The sequence below is a fragment of the Coenobita brevimanus genome, chromosome 103 (genome assembly GCF_032717465.1).
Source record: "Coenobita brevimanus isolate Jiangsu-jjx chromosome 103, ASM3271746v2, whole genome shotgun sequence".
NCBI classification, from domain to species: Eukaryota; Metazoa; Arthropoda; class Malacostraca; order Decapoda; family Coenobitidae; genus Coenobita; species Coenobita brevimanus.
In genome coordinates, this window is record NC_137056.1 from 770,001 (window position 1) to 791,046 (window position 21,046).

The following is a 21,046-nucleotide window of genomic DNA, read 5'->3' on the forward strand; positions in this document are numbered from 1 at the left end:
GATCCATTAAGTTCCAAATGAGAGGACACATTGCCTTATTCTCATCGGGTAGAGAGACTCCCTAACACCTCTTCCTTAGCGATTTGTTTTTGGGTGCGTCTGGTTAATATCCCTTTGCACGTTAAGTATGCAGAGTATGGCGATATTGGAGTGGTTTGCGTAAGACGGACGGTAAGATGTAATAGGCAAAACAAGTTGCTTGGGAAAAGGTGTTAGGGAGCTTTCTTAACCAACAAGAGTATGATGGTAAGAGGTGATAGGCAGTAGGAAAGACTGATGAAAACCGTCTGATTTATTTACTTGTTTATTTATTTATTTACTGTGTGTGGCCTGTTTGTAGATTATCACCAATATTTGTACTGTTGGCCTGAAAGTAAGACATTGCATCGTGTAGGGATGAGAAGCTTTATCCAGTAATTTATATAAAGCAGTGAAATCGTTGTTGGTTATTAGTGCAACCAATATATTCCTTCATAAGTGCGATGTTTGTCAATAGAGCATAATTGTATTTTTAGGTTAAGACCTCGTAGTGAAGGGACTCAAAATTCTCAGTTATAAAAGAATTATTATTATTATTTTTTTTTTTGAGGAATGGGGTGTAAAGTCGTTGAACGTTGCTTTTCATATTATTGCGTTCAGCTTTGGCCATTGGTCCTGTGATGTAGGTGCAGTTCTTAACCTCGATTCCATATATCTTCCACCTGCTGCACTATATATCATTTTTTTTTTTTTTTTCCAGTTTGATATGTTTGTGGGATCGGATATTGAATTTCTTGTTTTCGTTCAGCGGTTTTTGTAAAATACAGTATATCATTTTTTCCCCAATTTTGACTGGTTCTGGGAAGGGCGGTATGTTCTTCATGCATTGTTTAGTGGTTTTGGCTTTGGTTTTGTAAGTTTGATATACAATGTATTGCATTTTTCACGTCCTACTGTACTCATGTTTTTTAGACGAGCATTCCTGTATGTGCAATATGTGGGGAGTTTAACTGTGCATTATTATAACTGGTATTATATTATATTATTATTGCTATTTATTTATTTATTTACAATAATTTTAAATTTGTCTTACTGTCATTAAGTAGCGGTACTCTTTGAACTGTAGGTTCATGACGGATTTGGTAAAATTTGTGTTGTCACTAGTATACAGAGTTGAGCTCAAAGTATGAGTGTAAATATATATATATATATATATATATATATATATATATATATATATATATATATATATATATTCGCGTCAGTCAGACATTATTATCCCTTGGAAAAGTATACCATTCTATATCTACATATTGTATCTACCTTTGGTTCAGCTATCTATCTGTCTACCTACAAGGGTGGTGACATATGCTATCAACCCCAGGAGAGCATTTCAAACATCCCCCCCTTCCAAAGCCCCAGGGCACACTGACGAAAATCACCCCTATTCATCAACGTGTGGGGAGAAAATGCGTCAGAGATCCTCCTTATGGCAACACCTCCCGTGGGGGTTCCCAGTTGATGTTTTTATTGCGGGAATATTTGCACGTGGCATAGGAATGTGTTGGGATTGGTTCTGTGTTTGTGTGAGTTGGTTTTGGTGTTTGTGGTGATTCTTTGGAGATGGTTAAGTGTCCATAGTTGCTTCTGGTAGCTTGAATTGTTATTGATAATGGAAATGTCATAGTAATCATCTTAAGCCATAATCCTTCTAATTAAGAGATGGATCACTGGTAGTAATAATGATCATTATCATTAGGTAGACGAAGAATGAAAAGAAAAACTACAAGAAATGCTATATTAAATTTGCATTCTGTGTGTGTGTGTGTGTGTGTGTGTGTGTGTGTGTGTGTGTGTGTGTGTTTGGTAATTCTTATAAATTAGTAACAGGCACACTTATTACCATTGGTGTTAAGGCTGGACCGTTCGATCTGTGTGGTTTTCAAAGCCTACGGTGATTGCCAGCCAAGTTTCACTATCACTAAGTCAGCTGTATTGAGATAGTAGTCCCTTCGCTGCGAGAGGTCATTAATGAGTTTAGTAAAATCATATAACACTAACAAGAACTAAAAAAAAAAAAAAAATCCATGTTATTTCTTACTGGATGGGATAATGGAGAGTACGTAATCCCTTCGTAACAAGAAATGACATGATAAGAAATAGTCAAAGTAGTGGAGAATGAATTTAGTGTATGATTTTTACCTACATCTCTTAATAACATTTTTCATTCTCGCCAACAGATGGAATAGCCTGAAGGCTTGATGTGTGGCTGCTAAGAAGAAGAAGAGAGGTGCTGGTAAGTACATGAAGTTTCAGTTGGCCTTGTGTGAATGTTTTAAGTGTGATTTTAGTGTGTGTGTGTGTGTGTGTGTGTGTGTGTGTTTATTGTGCTGCCTTTTGCTACTTTCGTTTCCATTTTTTTCATTCTCTCTCTCTCTCTCTCTCTCTCTCTCTCTCTCTCCTTTCAGTGTCCTATTCTCACTCCCACTCACCTCTTGGCCACCCTCCCCCATTTCTCGACACTTCCTCTCTCTCATCCCTCATATCTCTCCTTGCACTTTTCTCTCACTCTCATTTCATCCACTTTATCCTCTTTCCCTCCTTTCTTTTCCCCTCCCCTCCCTATCTCCACCTCGCCCTCCCCCACTCCTTCCCCTCCCTGCTCCCTCCTTTCCCCGCTCCCCTCCCCTCCCCTCCCCAGTCTGATTTACTGCCACTAAACTATGATTGGTAAGGGTGACCTCCCACCTCATCCCTCCATCTCTCCCTCCCTCACTTTTTTCCCCTCCCTCCCCCTCCTCTCCAATCTTTCCCCTCTCCCACCCTCCTCATCCCTCCATCTCTCCCTCCCTCTCCCCTCTACTCTCTCCCCTCCTCTCCCTTCTCCCTCCTTGCTGTTCCCTCCTCCCCTCCCGCTCACCTCTCTTTTTCCTTACCCCGCCCTCACTCCTCCCCCTCCTTTTTCCCCCCTCCCCTCCTACCCCCTTCCATACCGCACATCCATCCCCCATCCTGCTTCCCCTCCCTTTCTTTTTCCCCTCCTCTTTTATCTCCCTCTTATATCATCTCTGTTTCTCACATCCTCACTTCTTTGCCGTCCCACATTCTCTCTCTCTCTCTCTCTCTCTCTCTCTCTCTCTCTCTCTCTCTCTCTCTCTCTCTGTTTTCTGACCTCACCCCTCCCTTTCTTCTTTTTCTCTCTTATTCCCCTTTTCCTCCTTCCGTCACCCTTTTATCCCTTCGCCTCTTCTTCCTCTCTCCCTCACCTCTCCCACCTTCCTCTCGTTTACTTCTCCCCCTCCCTCCCTCCCGTCTCCTTCTCACCCCTGAACACCGTTTCCTTACTCATCAACGTTAACGCCTCGTCTAGGGAAGGGGCTAGGCCGGAAAACACTTGTCTAATAACGAAGTGTGTTGGGTTATCTTCGTTATCAGAGGCTGGAGGTTAGGAGGAGGGGTTCTCTCTCTCTCTCTCTCTCTCTCTCACACACACACACACACACACACACACACACACACACACACACACACACACACACACACCACGTACAAGTTTGGCTGTGTGGCTCAACTTTGCGGACAGAGAACGATCCCAATATTAAAAAACGCACCGCCAAGCCCCGCCACACCCTCCCTCTCTTATCTGAATTGATTATCTTTTTTATCCAAGACTATTCCTTTTATCCGAAAATTTTTCCTTTTATCCAAACTGATTCTTTTTACCCCAACTGATTCTTATTAGTCCAAACATTCATTTTATCCGTACCTACCCTATCTGTTTTTATTTACTGATTTAGTCATATGGACGACACCTTCCCACACTCCTTCATCCGGATTCACTCTTTTATTCAGGTATTTTTAATGGATTACTCAGCGGTCTTTTTTTTTTTTTTTTGGGGGGGGGGAGGGGAAGGATTCAATGCCATTTTAAACCGTATTTTTTCACTCACTGGATTTTCTCTTCTTCATATCTTCTCTTGTCCGGAATCACCCAATTTCTCCACCGGACTGACGAAAATGTTAACCGGACTGACACATTGTTAACATCGAGAGTGCCTTTGATGCCTGGACTGAACCCTCCTTTATGCGGATGTATTTCTGTCCGTATAATCTCGTCTCAACTCACTTTTTTTTCCAATCCAGAACGAGTTTTTGTTCACCGTGCAAGCATACCGTTTTTCAGGATTTTCTTCTTGTTCTTTACCACCACCACTGCTACTACTACTACTACTGCTACTACTACTACTACTACTGCTGCTGTTCTCTTACTATTGCTACTTTACTACTACTGCTACTGCTGCTGCTACTACCATTACTGCTACTAGTTCTTTTATAATCTGAGCCATTTTGTCCTGACTGACGGTATCCAGACTAACTGACAGATACCCGGACTGTCCCCTTATATTCCCTTCAGTATATGGCCCACTTACCCAGTATTTGGCTGGTGTGTGACGTGTTAGTAACGCTGGATGAATTAGATGGAAATGTTGGCATAAGGCGGGGCTTGAGATAGAGCTTAGGAGTGTGTGTGTGTGTGTGTGTGAGGGGTGGGTGGGATGTAAGAGAGGGGAAAGGAGAGAAAGATATGCTTGTTGGCTTAGAAGGAAATTGATAGATAGACAGGCAGATAGACAGGTTATTGAGTACAGTGAGAGATTTATGGATGGACGAACTGGAAATGTATAGAGAAGTGAAAGTGAAATTGGTTGAGAAGGGTGGAGTGTGCTTTTGTGGAAGACCTGGTAAATAGATGATAGGAGAGAGAGAGAGAGAGAGAGAGAGAGAGAGAGAGAGAGAGAGAGAGAGGAACTTGGAAGACAATGATACCGATAATCTGTGGAGACACTAGAAATATTGCAAATTTTAAAGAATAAGAAGAGAAAGGGGGAGGATGGAAAGGAGAAAATTGTATGCAAAAGTTGAAATTTAAATACATAGGCAAATATATATTGAAATAGATAAACAAATGGGTAGATATTGAGTAACAGATAGATAGTTGTAAGCATAAACAGATAGATAGACTGATAGATAAAAGGAAAACAAGAGTACGAAAGAGAGAGACGTGTGGGGGGGGTAGGGTAAGCTTTTATTAAACCTCGGTATTTCTTTACAAGCGATTAGTCACAGGAGTAATATTGTCTTGTGGTGCTCTCTCTCTCTCTCTCTCTCTCTCTCTCTCTCAAAAATGTCCTCATAACAGATGCTGAGAAAATTGCACACGCGATATGCTGTGTGTGTGTGTGTGTGTGTGTGTGTGTGTGTGTGTGTGTGTGTGTGTGTGTGTGTGTGTGTGTGTGTGTGTATAACCGCCTCGTTTGATATTTGGAGGCGAAAAGACATGACAAAAGTGAAGTAAGAGAGAGAAATGTCAGATAATGCAGTCATATTTTTTACCTGTGATTCTTTTCCTTCCTTCCCTCCTTCCCCTTTTCTTTATTTCTCTCTTTCCTTCATCCACTCCTTCATTTCCTTCCTTCTTTCCATCCTTTCTTCCCTTTTCTTCCTTCTTTCCCTCTGTTATTTCCTTTCATCCGTTCTCTCCTCTTGCCTTCCATCTCCCTTTCTCGTTCTTTCTTTCCTTTCTCCTTTCCTTCCTTCTATGCCGCCTCTGTCTCTCCTTTCACCACGTCCTTCTTCTCCTCCTTGTGTTTTTTTTCTCCAAAACCTCCTCCTCGTGCTCCCAGTAACTCATCTCTTCCTTCACCTTTTGCTGTCTCTTCCTTCACCTTTTGCTGTCTCTTCCTTCACCTTTTGCTGTCTCTTCCTTCACCTTTTGCTGTCTCTTCCTTCACCTTTTGCTGTCTCTTCCTTCACCTTTTGCTGTCTCTTCCTTCACCTTTTGCTGTCTCTTCCTTCACCTTTTTGTGTCTCTTCCTTCACCTTTTCTGTCTCTCCCTTCACCTTTTTGTGTCTCTCCCTTCACCTTTTTGTGTCTCTTCCTTCACCTTTTGCTGTCTCTTCCTTCACCTTTTTGTGTCTCTTCCTTCACCTTTTGCTGTCTCTTCCTTCACCTTTTGCTGTCTCTTCCTTCACCTTTTGCTGTCTCTTCCTTCACCTTTTGCTGTCTCTTCCTTCACCTTTTGCTGTCTCTTCCTTCACCTTTTGCTGTCTCTTCCTTCACCTTTTGCTGTCTCTTCCTTCACCTTTTGCTGTCTCTTCCTTCACCTTTTGCTGTCTCTTCCTTCACCTTTTGCTGTCTCTTCCTTCACCTTTTGCTGTCTCTTCCTTCACCTTTTGCTGTCTCTTCCTTCACCTCTTGCTGTCTCTTCCTTCACCTCTTGCTGTCTCTTCCTTCACCTTTTGCTGTCTCTTCCTTCACCTCTTGCTGTCTCTTCCTTCACCTCTTGCTGTCTCTTCCTTCACCTTTTGCTGTCCCTTCCTTCACCTTTTCTGTCCCTTCCTTCACCTTTTTCTGTCTCTTCCTTCACTTTTTTCTGTCTCTTCCTTCACCTTTTGTCATATCTTCCTTCACCTTTTGTCATATCTTCCTTCACCTTTTGTCATATCTTCCTTCACCTTTTGCTGTCTCTTCCTTCACCTTTTGTCATATCTTCCTTCACCTTTTGCTGTCTCTTCCTTCACCTTTTGCTGTCTCTTCCTTCACCTTTTGTCATATCTTCCTTCACCTTTTGCTGTCTCTTCCTTCACCTTTTGTCATATCTTCCTTCACCTTTTGCTGTCTCTTCCTTCACCTTTTGCTGTCTCTTCCTTCACCTTTTGCTGTCTCTTCCTTCACCTTTTGCTGTCGCTTCCTTCACCTTTTTCTGTCTCTTCCTTCACCTTTTGCTGTCTCTTTCATCAGTTTTTGCTGTCTCTTCCTTCACTTTTTGTCATCTCTTGCTTCGCCTTTTGCCATCTCTTCCTTCACCTTTTGCTGTCTCCTCACCGTGGTCATTACCCATGCATAAACGCCACCTGAATATACAGTAGAATGAGCCTGTAGTAGCGGACATAGCCCAGGTGTGTGTGTGTGTGTGTGTGTGTGTGTGTGTGTGTTGGTCAGGTGAGGCTGGACGGGGAGAGAGACTGGAAGAGGTGATTGTTATTGAATACTTTCCTGTCTGAAGCTCCAATGCCTCATTTAGCTTAAGAATATGTCTAGTGCTGGGAATTAAATACAGTGTAGTAATTACCCTCATCGTGAAAAAGTCAGTGTTTCCAGCATCAAGACCTTCAGTATATCGTCATCAAATTTTAGGTGTAGTACGGTATGAAGGTGTAATTTGGTATGGTGTAATACGGTGCTAAGGTATAATTCAGAGCGAAGGTGTAATGCAGTAAGAAAGAAGACTGGACGTTAGAGTAAAAATAATGAACGTTTGCACCAGTATAGCAGTAAAATCTAGATAGCAATTCATAGAAAAAAATGAAAAAATAATCTTTTCGGCCCGTCGACCCATCAGCCTGGAATGCAGTTGAGTTTTTAAATAAAGCAAGATATTTATTTATTCGCATTCCTTAAAATAATTAAACTCGTTTTGTTCCAGCGACCAGGAATTGCTGATTTCCGAGATTTGACAATAGATTCACACTAGAGTATGGCGCTAGTCACGAGGAAGTGGTATGGAAAGTGCATAGAACCATAGCATCATCAAAGTCCCCACACTGAGCTACATGAAATAAGCTGCAAAAAGAACGAAATGTTGGCAAACTTGCTGTAAAGTATAAGACGTTTATCAGAGGTAGACGATTGTAATATTTCCGTGGAGAGGTGTGGTCGTGAATACGGCATGACCCACCTGGCCTGACCTATGTATTATAGAGATGGCCTAGTCCACTCGCTTGTGACGTCACGGGGAAGAGGTTATCGTATCGTATCATCAAAGCTCCAGTGTGCTTGCATGTGTCGGCCTTGGTTACCCAGTGCTGGCTCTTCACTCTGCTCGATCTCCGGCAGCTTCCCTATTCAGTCCATTATCCCTGAGGTCTGCCTCTCGCAACCTTAGTCACGACGTTCACACTTCTTAGCTACCTTCCGCAGCCAGTTATCATTCTCCATCCTTCATAACACTCAGACGATTTCATTCTACCCCTCATGACAACACAAATGATTGTGGAATAATGATAATGATAATGATGATGATGATTATAATTACTACTACTACTACTGTAGGCTGTGTGTGTATGTGTGTTTCTGTCGGTCTGACACACACACACACACACACACACACACACACACACACACACACACACACACACACGTTCAATATCTCTGTTTCCCGTCCACTAATACCCCACTTGACCGCGTAATAGCCGACATCCGGTCACTACTTACGGTCCTACGATTAGCGTCCGGTTTTACCCACTCAGCCGGAACGAAAGGCGCATCATCATCATCATCGTTGTCTTCCCTCTCTCTCTCTCTCTCTCTCTCTCTCTCATTTATCCTTTTTTCCCTGCCAAAGCTTGATATATCACTAGCTAATGGTCGTATGTATAAACAAAAATTGTGTCCTTCCTCATTTGTCTAGTTTAATCGGTTCTCTCCACAAGTTAATTCCACTTTTTATTCACACGCTTGGTGGCGATTGTGGAATGGGACGATACTGATACATGTGGTGGTACAGAAAGAATGGTTTTATATCATTTTATTGCATGTATCTGAGAACGACTATGAAGACACCTTGATGTTCACATTTCGTCTTAGTTGTTCTAGTGCATTATGTTGAACTTCACGCTGTTTATATTTTAACATTTACCTTGATCTTCACCTTCTTTCATATTAATTTTAACATCTTACTTTGATGTATACATTTTTTTCATATTTTAGCTTCTACCTTGATCTTTACATTTTTCCATTTTTGTTTAGCGTTTAAAGATAGCTCAAATGCGGCGTCTCATGAATCTTTATTCCTCAGTGTGTGTAAGCATATCATTCGGTGTCGATTGCAACTCACGACCTTCATGTTTTTGTTAAGCATATAAGTAAAATGGATTAAAAATAAGTGAAATAATATAAATGGCGTCGTCGTAGTGAAAGGGTATTGGATGGACTGACTAGACTCCTCACTGACTCACGTTCTGACTCACTTGACTCACCTGCTGACGCTGTGGCGATGAGTAGGGACGCAAGGAAGGGGAGAGCGGCCATCTTGAAAAAGGAGGAGGAAGATGGAGATAGAGAGCGACGAGGAAGGAGAGGATAGAAAGAGAGGAAGAGATTGAGCGAGGGATAAGAAGAGGAGAGGAAGGAGGAAGAGGAAAATGAAGGAAGAAGGAGGGGATGAGTTGAAGCAAGAAGGCGGAAGAAGAAATGGAGGAGTAGGAGAAGGGAGGAAGAGAGAGGAGGAGGAAAGAGGAGAGGAGGAAGAGTAGGAGGAAACAGAGAGAGAAGAAAGATGAATGAGGTACTAGGGAAGGAAAGAAGAGAGAGAAAAAGCCAGAGAAAAATTGAGGAAAAGAGTAAGATATAACGAAGTGAAAGAAATGTAATAATCAAGAGAGGAGAGAAACGGGGAAGATGATGGTAGTTGTGGTAGTGGTGACTCCGATGGTGGTAGTTGTGGTTACTCCTCCTTGACGGCTGGAATGGTGGTAGTTGGAAGATAGGGATTGTGGTAGTAATGGTAGACTTGAAGATTGTGGTTGTGGTTATGGAAGGAGAGTTATAATGTCGGCAGTGGTTGTGGTAGTTGTGGTGATATTGGTAGTTACAATTTTGGTAGTGGTAGTAGTAAATGATATCCATAGGTGAGATTATAGACTGGGATGATGATGATGATGATAATGATGTTAGTGGTAGTTATGGCAGCCTGATGATGGTAGTTGTAATGGTGGTAGTTGTTGTAGTAAAGGTAATAGTGGTGGTAATAGGTTTAGTTGTGTTTAAACCCTTTTTCTATCATGTCCACTGATACGTTATTTTGCCTCAGTAATTAAAAAAAAAAAGTATATAAATTAATAATGTCGAGGGAAATTTCTCATTGATTGGGTTTGTAATAAATTCTATTCATTTTAATTAGGCGTAAAAATTACCATCTATTCATTTTGAACGCTGGAACTGTAATTGAAGTACAAATTTATGATGCTAGTCACGAAGAAGTGCTATGGAAAGGATGTTGAGCCGTAGTATTGTCTTACTCTCACGGGAAATGGGTGGAAACGGACGAAAATCACTGACAAGTTGCAGTGGTGAAATTTCCATTTATGCTAGTCACGAAGAAGTGTTCATTTATGCATGTCACGAAGAAGTGTAGTGTCCATTATGCTAGTCACCAAGAAGTGTTCATTTATACGAAGAAGTGTAATGGAAAGGATTTGAGAGTCGTAGAATTTTGGTTATCCCTCTTTTTCTGCCAGTTAAATCACACACACGCTAAAAAAAAAAGAAAAAAAAAAATCATCCTGTTTTACGCAACTTAGTTTTTCCTTTTCTTTTTGTAACCCATGGAATTCGGAGTCTAATTTAATCCCATCAGTACGAAGATATCTTTAACTATATTCTTTGATTTCTTTCTTTTCTTTTTTTTTTAAGCATGGATTTCGGGGGCCATTTCAACCCGACGAGAGGGTGTTTAAGAAAAATATATTCGTGTCATCTCCGGACGAGTTTATTGAGCTCAGGAGACGCTTTTGGCAAGGGAGGGGTTGGTATAGCCTTCCTTAACCCCTTCACTACCAGGCTGAAAAAAACCGTCTGTCAGTAGCGAGAACAGTGTTAACATTACGAGCCTGTCTTTAGTTATTGTTGTCTCCAGACGATTTATTTAGCACACGGGACGCGTTGGGCACAGCATGGATTGGGGGGGGGTGCCTTCCTTAACCCCTTCACTGCCAGGCTACTCTCTCCCAGGCTGACAAAAATCGTCTGTCCCTTGCGATATTGTAGTATAACCAGGTGGTAGAAGAATGTCAGTAGCAGAAATATATAGTAAATTTGACGCCCTCAAGCTGAAGGGGTTTGAGCACAGACTTAAGACCCTTTCCTTGTATATATTTTTTTTTTTACAAGAAGAACTGGAATGAGAGAGTACACGTTCCTCCCTTGTCTCTATCGTCCGCGAAAAAGATATCTTAAGATATGAGGAAGATGGTGGGTAAGATGTTCGGTTTTGCAGAAGACTAAGATGTAGACACTGAATTTTTCCCCATCCCTTGTTCCTCCTGTTGAAGCAGATATATTAATTGTGAGAAATATGCGCGCACGGGAATTATGAGATTGAATTATTAAAAAAAAAAAAAAATGCGCTTATGGGAATTTTGAGATGAAAATGCACGTACGGGAATTATGAGATGGAAATGCACGTACGTGAATTATGAGATGGAAATGCACGTACGGGAATTAGGAGATGGAAATGCACGTACGGGAATTAGGAGATGGAAATGCACGTACGGGAATTATGGAAATGCACGTACGGGAATTATGAGATGGAAATGAACGTGGTGTAATGTTAATATTGTTTCTGCAGGATGGGCTAGGTAGGGAGAGTGCTGCAAACCTTACTTGTCTCTTCGTTCATCCTGCAGAAGCAAATTTGAGTTATGACAGAATTGATTTTAAGCTTGTGTGTATGGACCTGTTTTGTGTAATTATTTTTGTGTGTGTTGGTTATGCTATGTTTTGGTGATAGTTGTGGTGGCGGTGATTGGGGTGGTGGTTGCAGTTGATGATGATGGTAGTTGTGGTGATGGTATTGTGGTAGATGATTAGTGTGGTGTTGTAGTGAGTATATAATCGCACTTATGTGGTACAGGTAATGTGACAGCGTGGGGTACAGTGTGGTATTGTTTCGACTGGTGTGTATGGTTAGCAGTGTGTGTTATGTGTAGTGTTGCGTGTGAGGCAGATAAGTATGATAGTGTTAAGTGTGCTAGTGTGTAATAAAAAAGAAAGATGATGGTATAATAGTGTGTTAGGAAAGTGTGACTGCATATTAGTGTGTTAAGGGGGACGAAAAAGTGTATAGCTAAGAGTGTGGTCGTGTATAATGTTAGCAAAGGTTGGTAGCGTTTTGTGTGGTAGGTGTGGTAGTATATTAGTGTGGTAGAAAGCCCAAAAGTGTATCGGTGAGGCAGGAAAAGCAGTAACAGTGGTACAGAAAGTGTGGTATAGTGATAATGTATTAGTGAGGTAGAAAGTGTGAAGTGTGTTTAGTGTGGAAGAAAGCGATAGAAAGTGTAGTAATGTGTTGGTGAGGTTGTGGTATGGAGTGTGTGTGTGTAGTGTGTGGTATTGTGGTATGGAGTGTGTGTGTAGTGTGTGGTATTGTGGTAGGAGTCACCTTCCGTCACGAGTGGCAGCGCGAGTAACAGTGAGCCTTTACTCTACCACACCTACCCCCGACCCATCCCCCTCCCTCTTCCCCTCCTCTTGCCCCTCTCTCCTTCATTGGGGAGAGGAGAGGAAGGGGGGAGGAAAGAAGGGAGAGAGGTGGGGAGAGGAAGACAGGAAGGATGGGAGGGAGGGAGAGATGGATGCAGGAGAGGATGAAAGATAAAGGGGAGGAGGAAGGAGCGAGAGAAGGAAAAATTAAGAATAGGGGCAAACAAACAAGGAAGTAAGTAAGATGGAGGAGGAAGTCAGGGAAGAAACTGGGGAAGGAGGGAGAGAAGGAAAGAGGACAATGGAAGGAAAGAAAGGTAGAGAGAGGGAAGGGGAGAAAGAAAGAGGGTAGGGGGGAGGGATGGAAGTTAAGCATCTTTAACCCTCCCTCTAATACGCATAGCTATTAATTTTGTGTTGTCTACTTTACCCCCTCCCTCTCTCTCTCTCTCTCTCTCTCTCTCATTGTCTTATGAGTTAGGTGACGTAAAGATAAATTGGGCTAATTCATTACGGTAACAGTTAATGGAATGTATTTATCCTGTCAGAGTATTTTATTCAGTTTTGAGGCATCCCTTCTTGAAGAGGTCGTGAAGGCTGCATATAACTCCGCCACTTCTGTGAGTCTGTGCTGACTAAAGGCGTCCAGAGATACCTTACCACTAATTAATTACCGAAAGAAGTAGCAGGGAGCACATTTGATAGCTGCACCCACCCCAACCGTATCCACCGCCTCAGCGCATCCCCCAAGGTTTTATATATTCATAATTGTATATATATAATGTTAGTATCCCCTTGACAGTAGATTTCCTTCAGGCTCTGGTGCTAGCAGGAATGAAATATACCATGATATTGGATTGAAGTACTTAAAAGGCGGTGTGAGGAGAGGGGGGTTTTGAGATGGGGTGGATGACATCTGCATCTTGGTCCTTTTTGTTGTTCCTCTGAGAGAAAGGGGGTGGGGGAGGTATCTAATAGGAATTTTGGATGATGATGCAAGAATAAGGGCGGGAGGGAAGGGGGAAGGAGGAGGGGTGAGAGAAGAGGGGAGAAGGGAGGAGAGGGAGAGGTAGGAGGTGGGAGGTAAGAGGGGGAAGAAAAGGAGGGGAGGGAGAAGATGGGAAGAAGTTGCAACCTCAGGCAATTGAACTGCAGGTTGATGTTTTCCCTCTGCAGTGCACCATCCTCATTTCGGGAGATAGGGAGTGGAATGGGGGACGTTTGTATAACCGGGCAGCTCCACCAGCCAGTCATGCCGGTGCCACCACGCGAAGAGAGGGAGAGAGGAAACTGAGGAATGGGGAAATATTGTGGTAGAGGGGAAAATATGGATGGTAGGGGTGAAGAGGAGAGGGAGAAGGACAAATAGAGGGAAGAGGGGCGGGGGAAGGAGCGAAAAAAAGGAAGGTGTGGAAAAGGGGAAGGAAGGATAAGACGTAGAGGGGAAAGGGAAGGGAGGAGAGATGAGGTGGTGAGGGGAAATATAAGAAAGGGTAAGATAATCATTGTGAATGCTGTATACTTTTATTTATTATCATTGATTGATGTAATATTGCGGAGGCATGAGGTGGAGAGATGTGAGGTGTGAGTTGGAGAAAGGGCAACCTGATGGCTGAGGACAGGGTGCCATGGAGGCGATTCGTATGTGGCTGCACCTTTTGGGATTCATGCGTCTGGGTGTAGCTAGCTATTCTCACAGTAACTAGTAATTTTCTGTGCCTCGTATGCATATTTCATGAGAACATAGCTGGTATTTCTTTTCCTTACAGTGACAATTTTATCTATGATACGACAGCTGCAGTTACCAACAAGTCTTAAAGTATACATAAGGAGGCTGTGTGTGTGTGTGTGTGTGTGTGTGTGTGTGTGTGTGTGTCCCCGTAGAACAATAAATTACAAACTGGCAACCATCCGTCTCTTGGGCTCCCCCTAACGCCCTCCCCCCTTCCCTGTTGCTCATATGAGGAGAGGAGGGAGGGAGACGGAGAGGGAAAGAGGAGAGAAAATTGCCTCCAGTAGAGAGAAAAAACCCGCAGAATAGGCAAAAATATGACGATTCTTCCCGCGCATCGCAAAGGTAAACAAAGGATCACGGAAAACGAACTAGACATTAATCAGAGAAAATGTGGCGACCATAACTGCTGAAGGAATAATAATGGTATTTTCTCCTCAGACGAAATATATTGGTAGCAGACGAAGGGAAGTTGAAGGAGGGTTCAAAGCGGCTGTCTTCCTCCTCCTCCTCCCCCTCATTCTCCCCTCGCCGTCGTACTCCCCTCCCCTCACCTTCCCCTGTCTCTCCTCTCCCTCCTCCTCCCCCTCCCGACGCTTATGAAAAATTCCTGCAGTTGGTTGTGGGGCAGATACACTGGCTCTTGTTGTGGGGAGGGGGGAGGGGATTAGGGTGGAGGGGGAGGTGTGGGTGGCAGGCAGAGAGAGAGAAGGGGGGGCCAGTTAAGGAGGGGGAAAGGGAAGCGAGTTGAAGGGTTATGATGGAGGGAGATTAAGGAACAGGAGGGGAGAGATGGGGGAAAGGGTTAGAAGGGGAGGTGTGGGTGAAGGGAGAGAGGGAGGGGGGATGGAGAGGGAAATAGGAGCATAAGGGGAGGGGAAGAGGGCTTGGAGGAGAAAGAGATGGAGGAAAAGAAGAGGAAGGAAAGAAGGAAGGGGAGGAGGATGTTGTGGGGAGGAAAGGACCAAGAGGAACACAGGGAAGAAAGAACAGAGAGAGAGAGAGAGAGAGAGCATAAGCAAGGAATAGGGAAGGCTGTGAGATAGGATGGGAAGGGTAGAGGTGAAACTAATGAGATAGGGAGGACGGTAAAGGGACGGGATGGTTGGAGAGAGGAGGCGTAGGAGAGGAGAAAGGTAGACTGAGGAAGGGGGGAGGAAGGATATTTTTTCTCTTGGGGGGGGGGGGTCAGGGTTTCTCAATCCAGTTTTCAAAGACTGTAGTAAGAAGAAAAGTTTAATCGTATTGGCGAAAAAAGTCAAATTAAAACGATATGAAAATGTGACGAACCAGTAAAAAAAGTGGGGGAGGGAAGCTCAAATTTGGGAAACTGACGAAATATGGTGGCAGTTTGGCGTGAAAGTGATAAGTCGTTTTATAAGTAGAAATTGAAGGAATAATGGTGTTTTGGTGGAAAGACGAGAGACGAAATTATATTAGCGAAAAAAAAGACGAAGAGATTATGACTATATATATATAATATCGATTTATAGCATGACGTTGGCAAAAGATGAGCGTGTTTCTGCGGGGAATGACTAAGAATGGACATGTAAACAAATGGCCTTAGCTTGACACAGGAGACAGAAAATGATCACATAATGGCAGGAAGAATAATAAATCAAAAAATGGCAGGAAATAAGAAAATAAAACACAGTTATGTTAGATATTGACGAAATGCGAATGTGTTTTGGGGGGAAAGTGACAGAAAACAATCAGGTAATGACAGGAAGAAGAATACATCGAAAAATGGCAGGAAATAAGAAAACAGAATATAGTTATGTATGACGTTGACGAGATACGAATACAGTTGTTAGGAATAGACGAAATGCGAACGTGTTTTTGGCTGGCAAGTGACAAAAGAGGATCGACGTGTCAACAAATGGGCTTCGGGCGGTTTGGTTGTGTATTCCCTCAGTACTCCTCAATTTCCGGGCCAAGGGGAGCGGCGGCCATCTTGAATTGGAGGTGATTGGAGGAGGAGGGAGGGGAATTGAAGGGAGAGAGGGATTGTGGCTAGAAAGATGAGTATGAATGTTAGGTGAAAAGGAAGACGGAGAAGGAAGAGGAACGGAAAATGAGTGAGATGAATTAGTAAGAGAGAGAGGAAGTGAGGAAAAGGCGAAGCGGAAGAATGAGAATGGAGAGAGTGAGTACTAGATGGAAGGGAAAGAAGATGGAATGACAATAAAAGGAGCGAACATTGAACTTTAAAGTGAGACGTAGAAACAAACACGAATAATGATATCAGTCCATCTGTCTATCCCTGCCTGTCTGCCTGTTTACCTCACTCCATTCATTCATCTTTATCTATCACCTATATATACTGTATTTTTTTATCTTTATTTGTATCTATCCACCTGTCTGTCTCTGTCAGTCAGCTATGTCTCCATTCATTCACCTGTATATCCACCTTCTGCATTTGTCTAACTGTTGGTCTGTCTGTAACTGTATATCTCTTTCTGCCTGTCTGTATGTGTGTCTAAGTATCCGTCCACATCATTCAGTGATCTGTCTCCTATTCATTCATCTATCTATCCACTTACAAACCTATATATACAAATCCTCTGTCTACCTGCAAATATTCTCTCTCTGATCTTCAGTCTCTTCACCACTTAGACCTGTTCTTCATTGTACGTAGATTGCATTAAGGCCACTTCCTTCAACTTGGAAAGGACCTCATTAAGTCTATATGTAACTCCTGCAGGTAGAAGTCTCCTCTAGGTAAATGGAGACGACTGGAGGTAGCAGGAATAAACAGGAGATGGACGTGTGGAGAAGATGGAGAATGAGAGACTGACGAGAAGTGTATGACTGAGGTGGATGGATAGTGTAAGAGATGTGTGAGAGAGTGTTAGGTGGAGGAGGAGTCCAGTGATGGGGTGGGGTGTGATGTGAGAGGGGGTGAGATGGAGTGTAGAGATATGTGAGCAAGGTTGAGGTGGAGGGGGAGACCAGTGATGAGTTGGAGGGGGAGACCAGTGATGAGTTGGAGGGGGAGAGTGTCATAGAGATGTATGAGAGAGGTGGAGGGGATGAGTTGGAGAGAGGACAGCCAGATTACAGGACAGGGGACGTGGAGGCGATTTGTTTGGCCTCAACGGATAGAGGTTTTCCTACCATATATCTTCTCTCTCCATGAAGGGTCCCATGACTCAATTTCAACTGAATAAAATCGTCTGGGATAGCTGAATAAAGTCATGTTATTAAAGAAAAATAAAGCCAAAAATCTAGTCATATTGAAGGGGTTAAGGAAATCATTCAGCGCCACTTATTTATTATTATTATTATTATTATTATTATTATTATTGTTAGAGTTATTTATTTGTATTGACTTCAGGCATCTTTATCTCAGGGAATACGTCTTGCTGTGAAGGGGTTAACACTGATTTAGTACATTTATTAAGTTTCATTTATCCTCCTTTATTAACTGTATTTTTCCTTACAGGTTTTGATAAAGAAAAGGCGCCAGGGGTGTAGCTCCCTTCCAGTATGGGTGAGTGAGATAAAGCTGCCTTCGTTTTCTTTGGTGTATTTCGTTTTCTGTGATGTTTCTAAGAGGGACTTGTTTCTCTCTCTCTCTCTCTCTCTCTCTCTCTCTCTCTCCAGGTCATCTTATTTCTCTTTCTCCCATCTTCGTCATCCCTAGAGTGTCCCAAAATCCATGTAGTACGAAGACATATTTAATTTCATTGCTCTTCATTTTTTTTTTTTATCTGATAGTGAAGAGAGGGTAACGCGCTCCTGTAACCCCTTCAGGACGAGTTTTTTCCCCCTCAACCCCTTCAGTACGAGTTCATCCCTCAGCTGTAATTATATGATCTAGGGATGGTAGTAATTAATGTTGTTAAAATACGTCATCGTGGTGAAGTGTTTAATGCAGCAGGATTTGGAAGGCTTTGTGTATTATTATTATTACTATTATTATTATTATTATTTTCATTTACTACTACTACTGCTACTGCTATTATTACATTATTATTATTATTGTTGCTATTATTCTGGCCCCAGCCCACCCCATTTGGCAATACAGTATAGGGATGGGATTTCGATCATGGATATGGTATACCCGTATGTAAGGCGATAGGAGTAGAACGTTTTATATCAGTATCTATCAGTTTGTATCTATCTGTCTGTCTGTCTATATTTATCTGTATATGAATATCTCTATATCTATCTATCCATTGGTCTTTGTATTAGGACGTAATATAGGAGAACCAAGAAAGAAAAATGTACATAAACTACATCTCTATAAGAATGACGGCTTTGTAATTAAATAAATGAATAAATAAATAGATTAGGTAGATAGGTGGGTGGATATAACCTTTCCATCTACCTGAGTGGAGGTGGAATATATTGTTTATTAAATAGTCGCCAGGTGTGCTCGTCTAATTAGCTTTTCTTATTTATTATTAACTTATTCCTGTTTTAGATTTGGATGTAAGCAGGTATTTCTCGTGGCTTCGGATTTAACTTAGTAACCATGGAGATAGATAGGTAGATAGATAGATAGATGGATAGATAGATAGATAGATGGATATGTAGGTAGATGGGTAGGTAGGTAACTTAATAACCACGTTGGTGTATAGGTAGATTGGTAGGTAGTACATTGATAGATATAGTAGGTAGATAGATATGTCTGTAGGTAGCTCAGTAACCATGTAAATAATATAGGTTGATACGCAGTAGGTAGATAGATATATTGGTAGGTAAATAAATAGATGGATAGATAGATATATTTATCAATTCATCCCATATCTGCATCGGTCGTTACTATATTACACTGAATGGTGGTCTTGTAGCTTCTTGTCTAGGTGCCTACCCTTCCTTTAAAGGTGGGCATGCAGCACCTGTCATATATTTACAACTTTTTTTCTTCCTAATTGCTAGCTTAAGATGTTCTTTTATGAGGAAGGTGATGATTAGGATGATGATGATGATGAGGAGGAGAAGGAAAATGGTGATGATGATGATGACAGTGATGATGGTGAGGAGGAGGAGGAGTAGGAAAAGGATGATAGTGATGATGAGGGGAAGGATGGAGATGCCGATGGTGACGATGATGATTGATGATGATGATGATGATGATGATGAGGAGAAGGATAACTGCCACACATTTCATTTCCTCTTTCCGATAAGAGATAAAGAATAAGCAAAAATATATAATTACTTCCTTCTTCCTGCAGATATATAAAGGATAAATACCTGCAGCAATTTGTGCTTCCTGGAAATAAATAAATAAATAAATAAATAATATGAAGAATTCGTGGTAGGCTGATTAAGGTGAGCCATATCGTACAGCCGCGTCCGCATGTGGTTTGGGTAATGGGAAAGGGAGTGATTTATATTGGCATCTGGCATTGCTTATTACTACATTATTTTTTGCCTGTGTGTGTGTGTGTGTGTGTGTGTGTGTGTGTGTGTGTGTGTGTGTGTGTGTGTGTGTGTGTTTTACTACTGCATTAATTTTTTCCTGTCATTTTTTCTATCACATTACATCTTTATCATTTTTCTTACCATTTATACCCAATTTAGGAAATGTATTTAAAAAAAAAAAACAAGTGTGTGTTTTATCGCGGGGGGAGGGGGAGTAGTTGAAGTTTTGAAGCACTCAGAGTAGCGACACGTCAATACTGGGGAGGGGGATGGGGAGGAGAGAGAGAGGAAGGAAGAAGTGAAGTGAAGGGGAAGGAGAGAGAGAGGAAGAAGTGTAGTGTTTGGGGAGGGAAGGGGGTGGGTAAAAAATAATGAGAAAGAAAAAGTGTGGGTGGGTGTGAGAGAGAGAGAGAGAGAGAGAGGGAGAGGAGTGTTTTGTCGGGGTGTACAAGGTCACTCTCCCTCAATCCCGCCATGGCTTATTTTCCCACTCAAGGTCGCCGTCATATTTTCTCATCCCGGTCACTTCCGCCATTTCTGGTTCACCAACCCTTCTTATTTACCCATTTCCGCCTCTATTACCAGGCGTTGTAAGGGTTAAAGTGTCAGATAGCGACATTTTGGATCCATATCAACCCCATCAAGCCTTCAGACATTCGTATACAGAACAATATGAGGAAAATAGGGTACAGCAGGATCCAATATGGAGGAACGTTGGCCCCTCTCCCCCGTCCGCGCCAGTGACGTCAGCGCCATCTGTAAACAAAGCGAAATTAGAAATGCTTGGAGTTACTTGTTTGTTACGTGTTATTTTGGTATGGTTCCTTCATGATCATTTTGTAAAACCTTAAAAGAATATTGAGCCCACCCCCCTCCGTTCTCTCTCTCTCTCTCATATTCTGGCCGCCTCGGAAGGATTCTATTTCGCTCAAGAAGGGTCCTGTGATTGAAGGACGAAAAACAGTCCTCATTATAAACTGCATTGCAATTATAGACAACCATTTAACGTGTGTGGACTAATCCGTTTATATGTATGAGTGTATGTACGTACGTAAAGGATGTGTATGTATGAATGCATATGTACGCACGTTGTATATGGTGTGTATAAAGTATGTCTGTGTATGTATGGATCTATATGTAATGGATGCTTATATGTATGTTTGTATCGTAATATCCCTTAAAAATCTAATGGGATTTGGATTAAAATTGCCACTTACAATATGTGTGGAGACGGGAAGAAGTTGTATGATTCTGATGCACTTGTCTTTGGTCGTGGTCAGAACTTCCTTCCGAGCATTTTTTTTTTTTTTTTCTTGTTGCCTCGAGTGTGTGTGTGTGTGTGTGTGTGTGTGTTTTAGAATTATGATGTAGTGGGTACAGACTGATAATTTGTGGGTAATTTCTGGTTGCTTTATTTAAGAGAGAGATGAGGGGGGGGGGCTTTACAACAAAAAGGGGGGTTACAGAAAGCTTCATTTGAAAGAGAGAGAGAGGGGGAGAGGGAGGCTGTAGAACAAGGAGGGTAAGGTATGTAGTAGACTGAACCTGAGAGGAAGGATGTGCTGGAGAGGATTGAGAGAAAAACCCTGCTAATCATCTGAAAGGAAAATGTGTGAGACAGTGTAAAGGAAGATGGGGAGAGAGTGAGAGGAGGACTGTTAGAGGAGAGGAGACGAGAGAGAAAGTAAGAGTGAGAGGGG

The 21,046-nt window shown here is 42.2% G+C and overlaps 1 protein-coding gene across 1 annotated transcript in view; it reads right to left on the minus strand.

The window, feature by feature from the left end:
• The window catches only part of LOC145415547 (lachesin-like), a 19,746-nt gene extending 10,676 nt beyond the window's left edge, over nucleotides 1-9,070 (minus strand). The window contains exon 1 of the mRNA XM_080284770.1: nucleotides 9,019-9,070. Within this exon, the coding sequence (XP_080140896.1) occupies nucleotides 9,019-9,070 (52 nt within the window). The remainder of the gene's footprint in view (nucleotides 1-9,018) is intronic.
• Nucleotides 9,071-21,046: the final 11,976 nt, after the last annotated feature.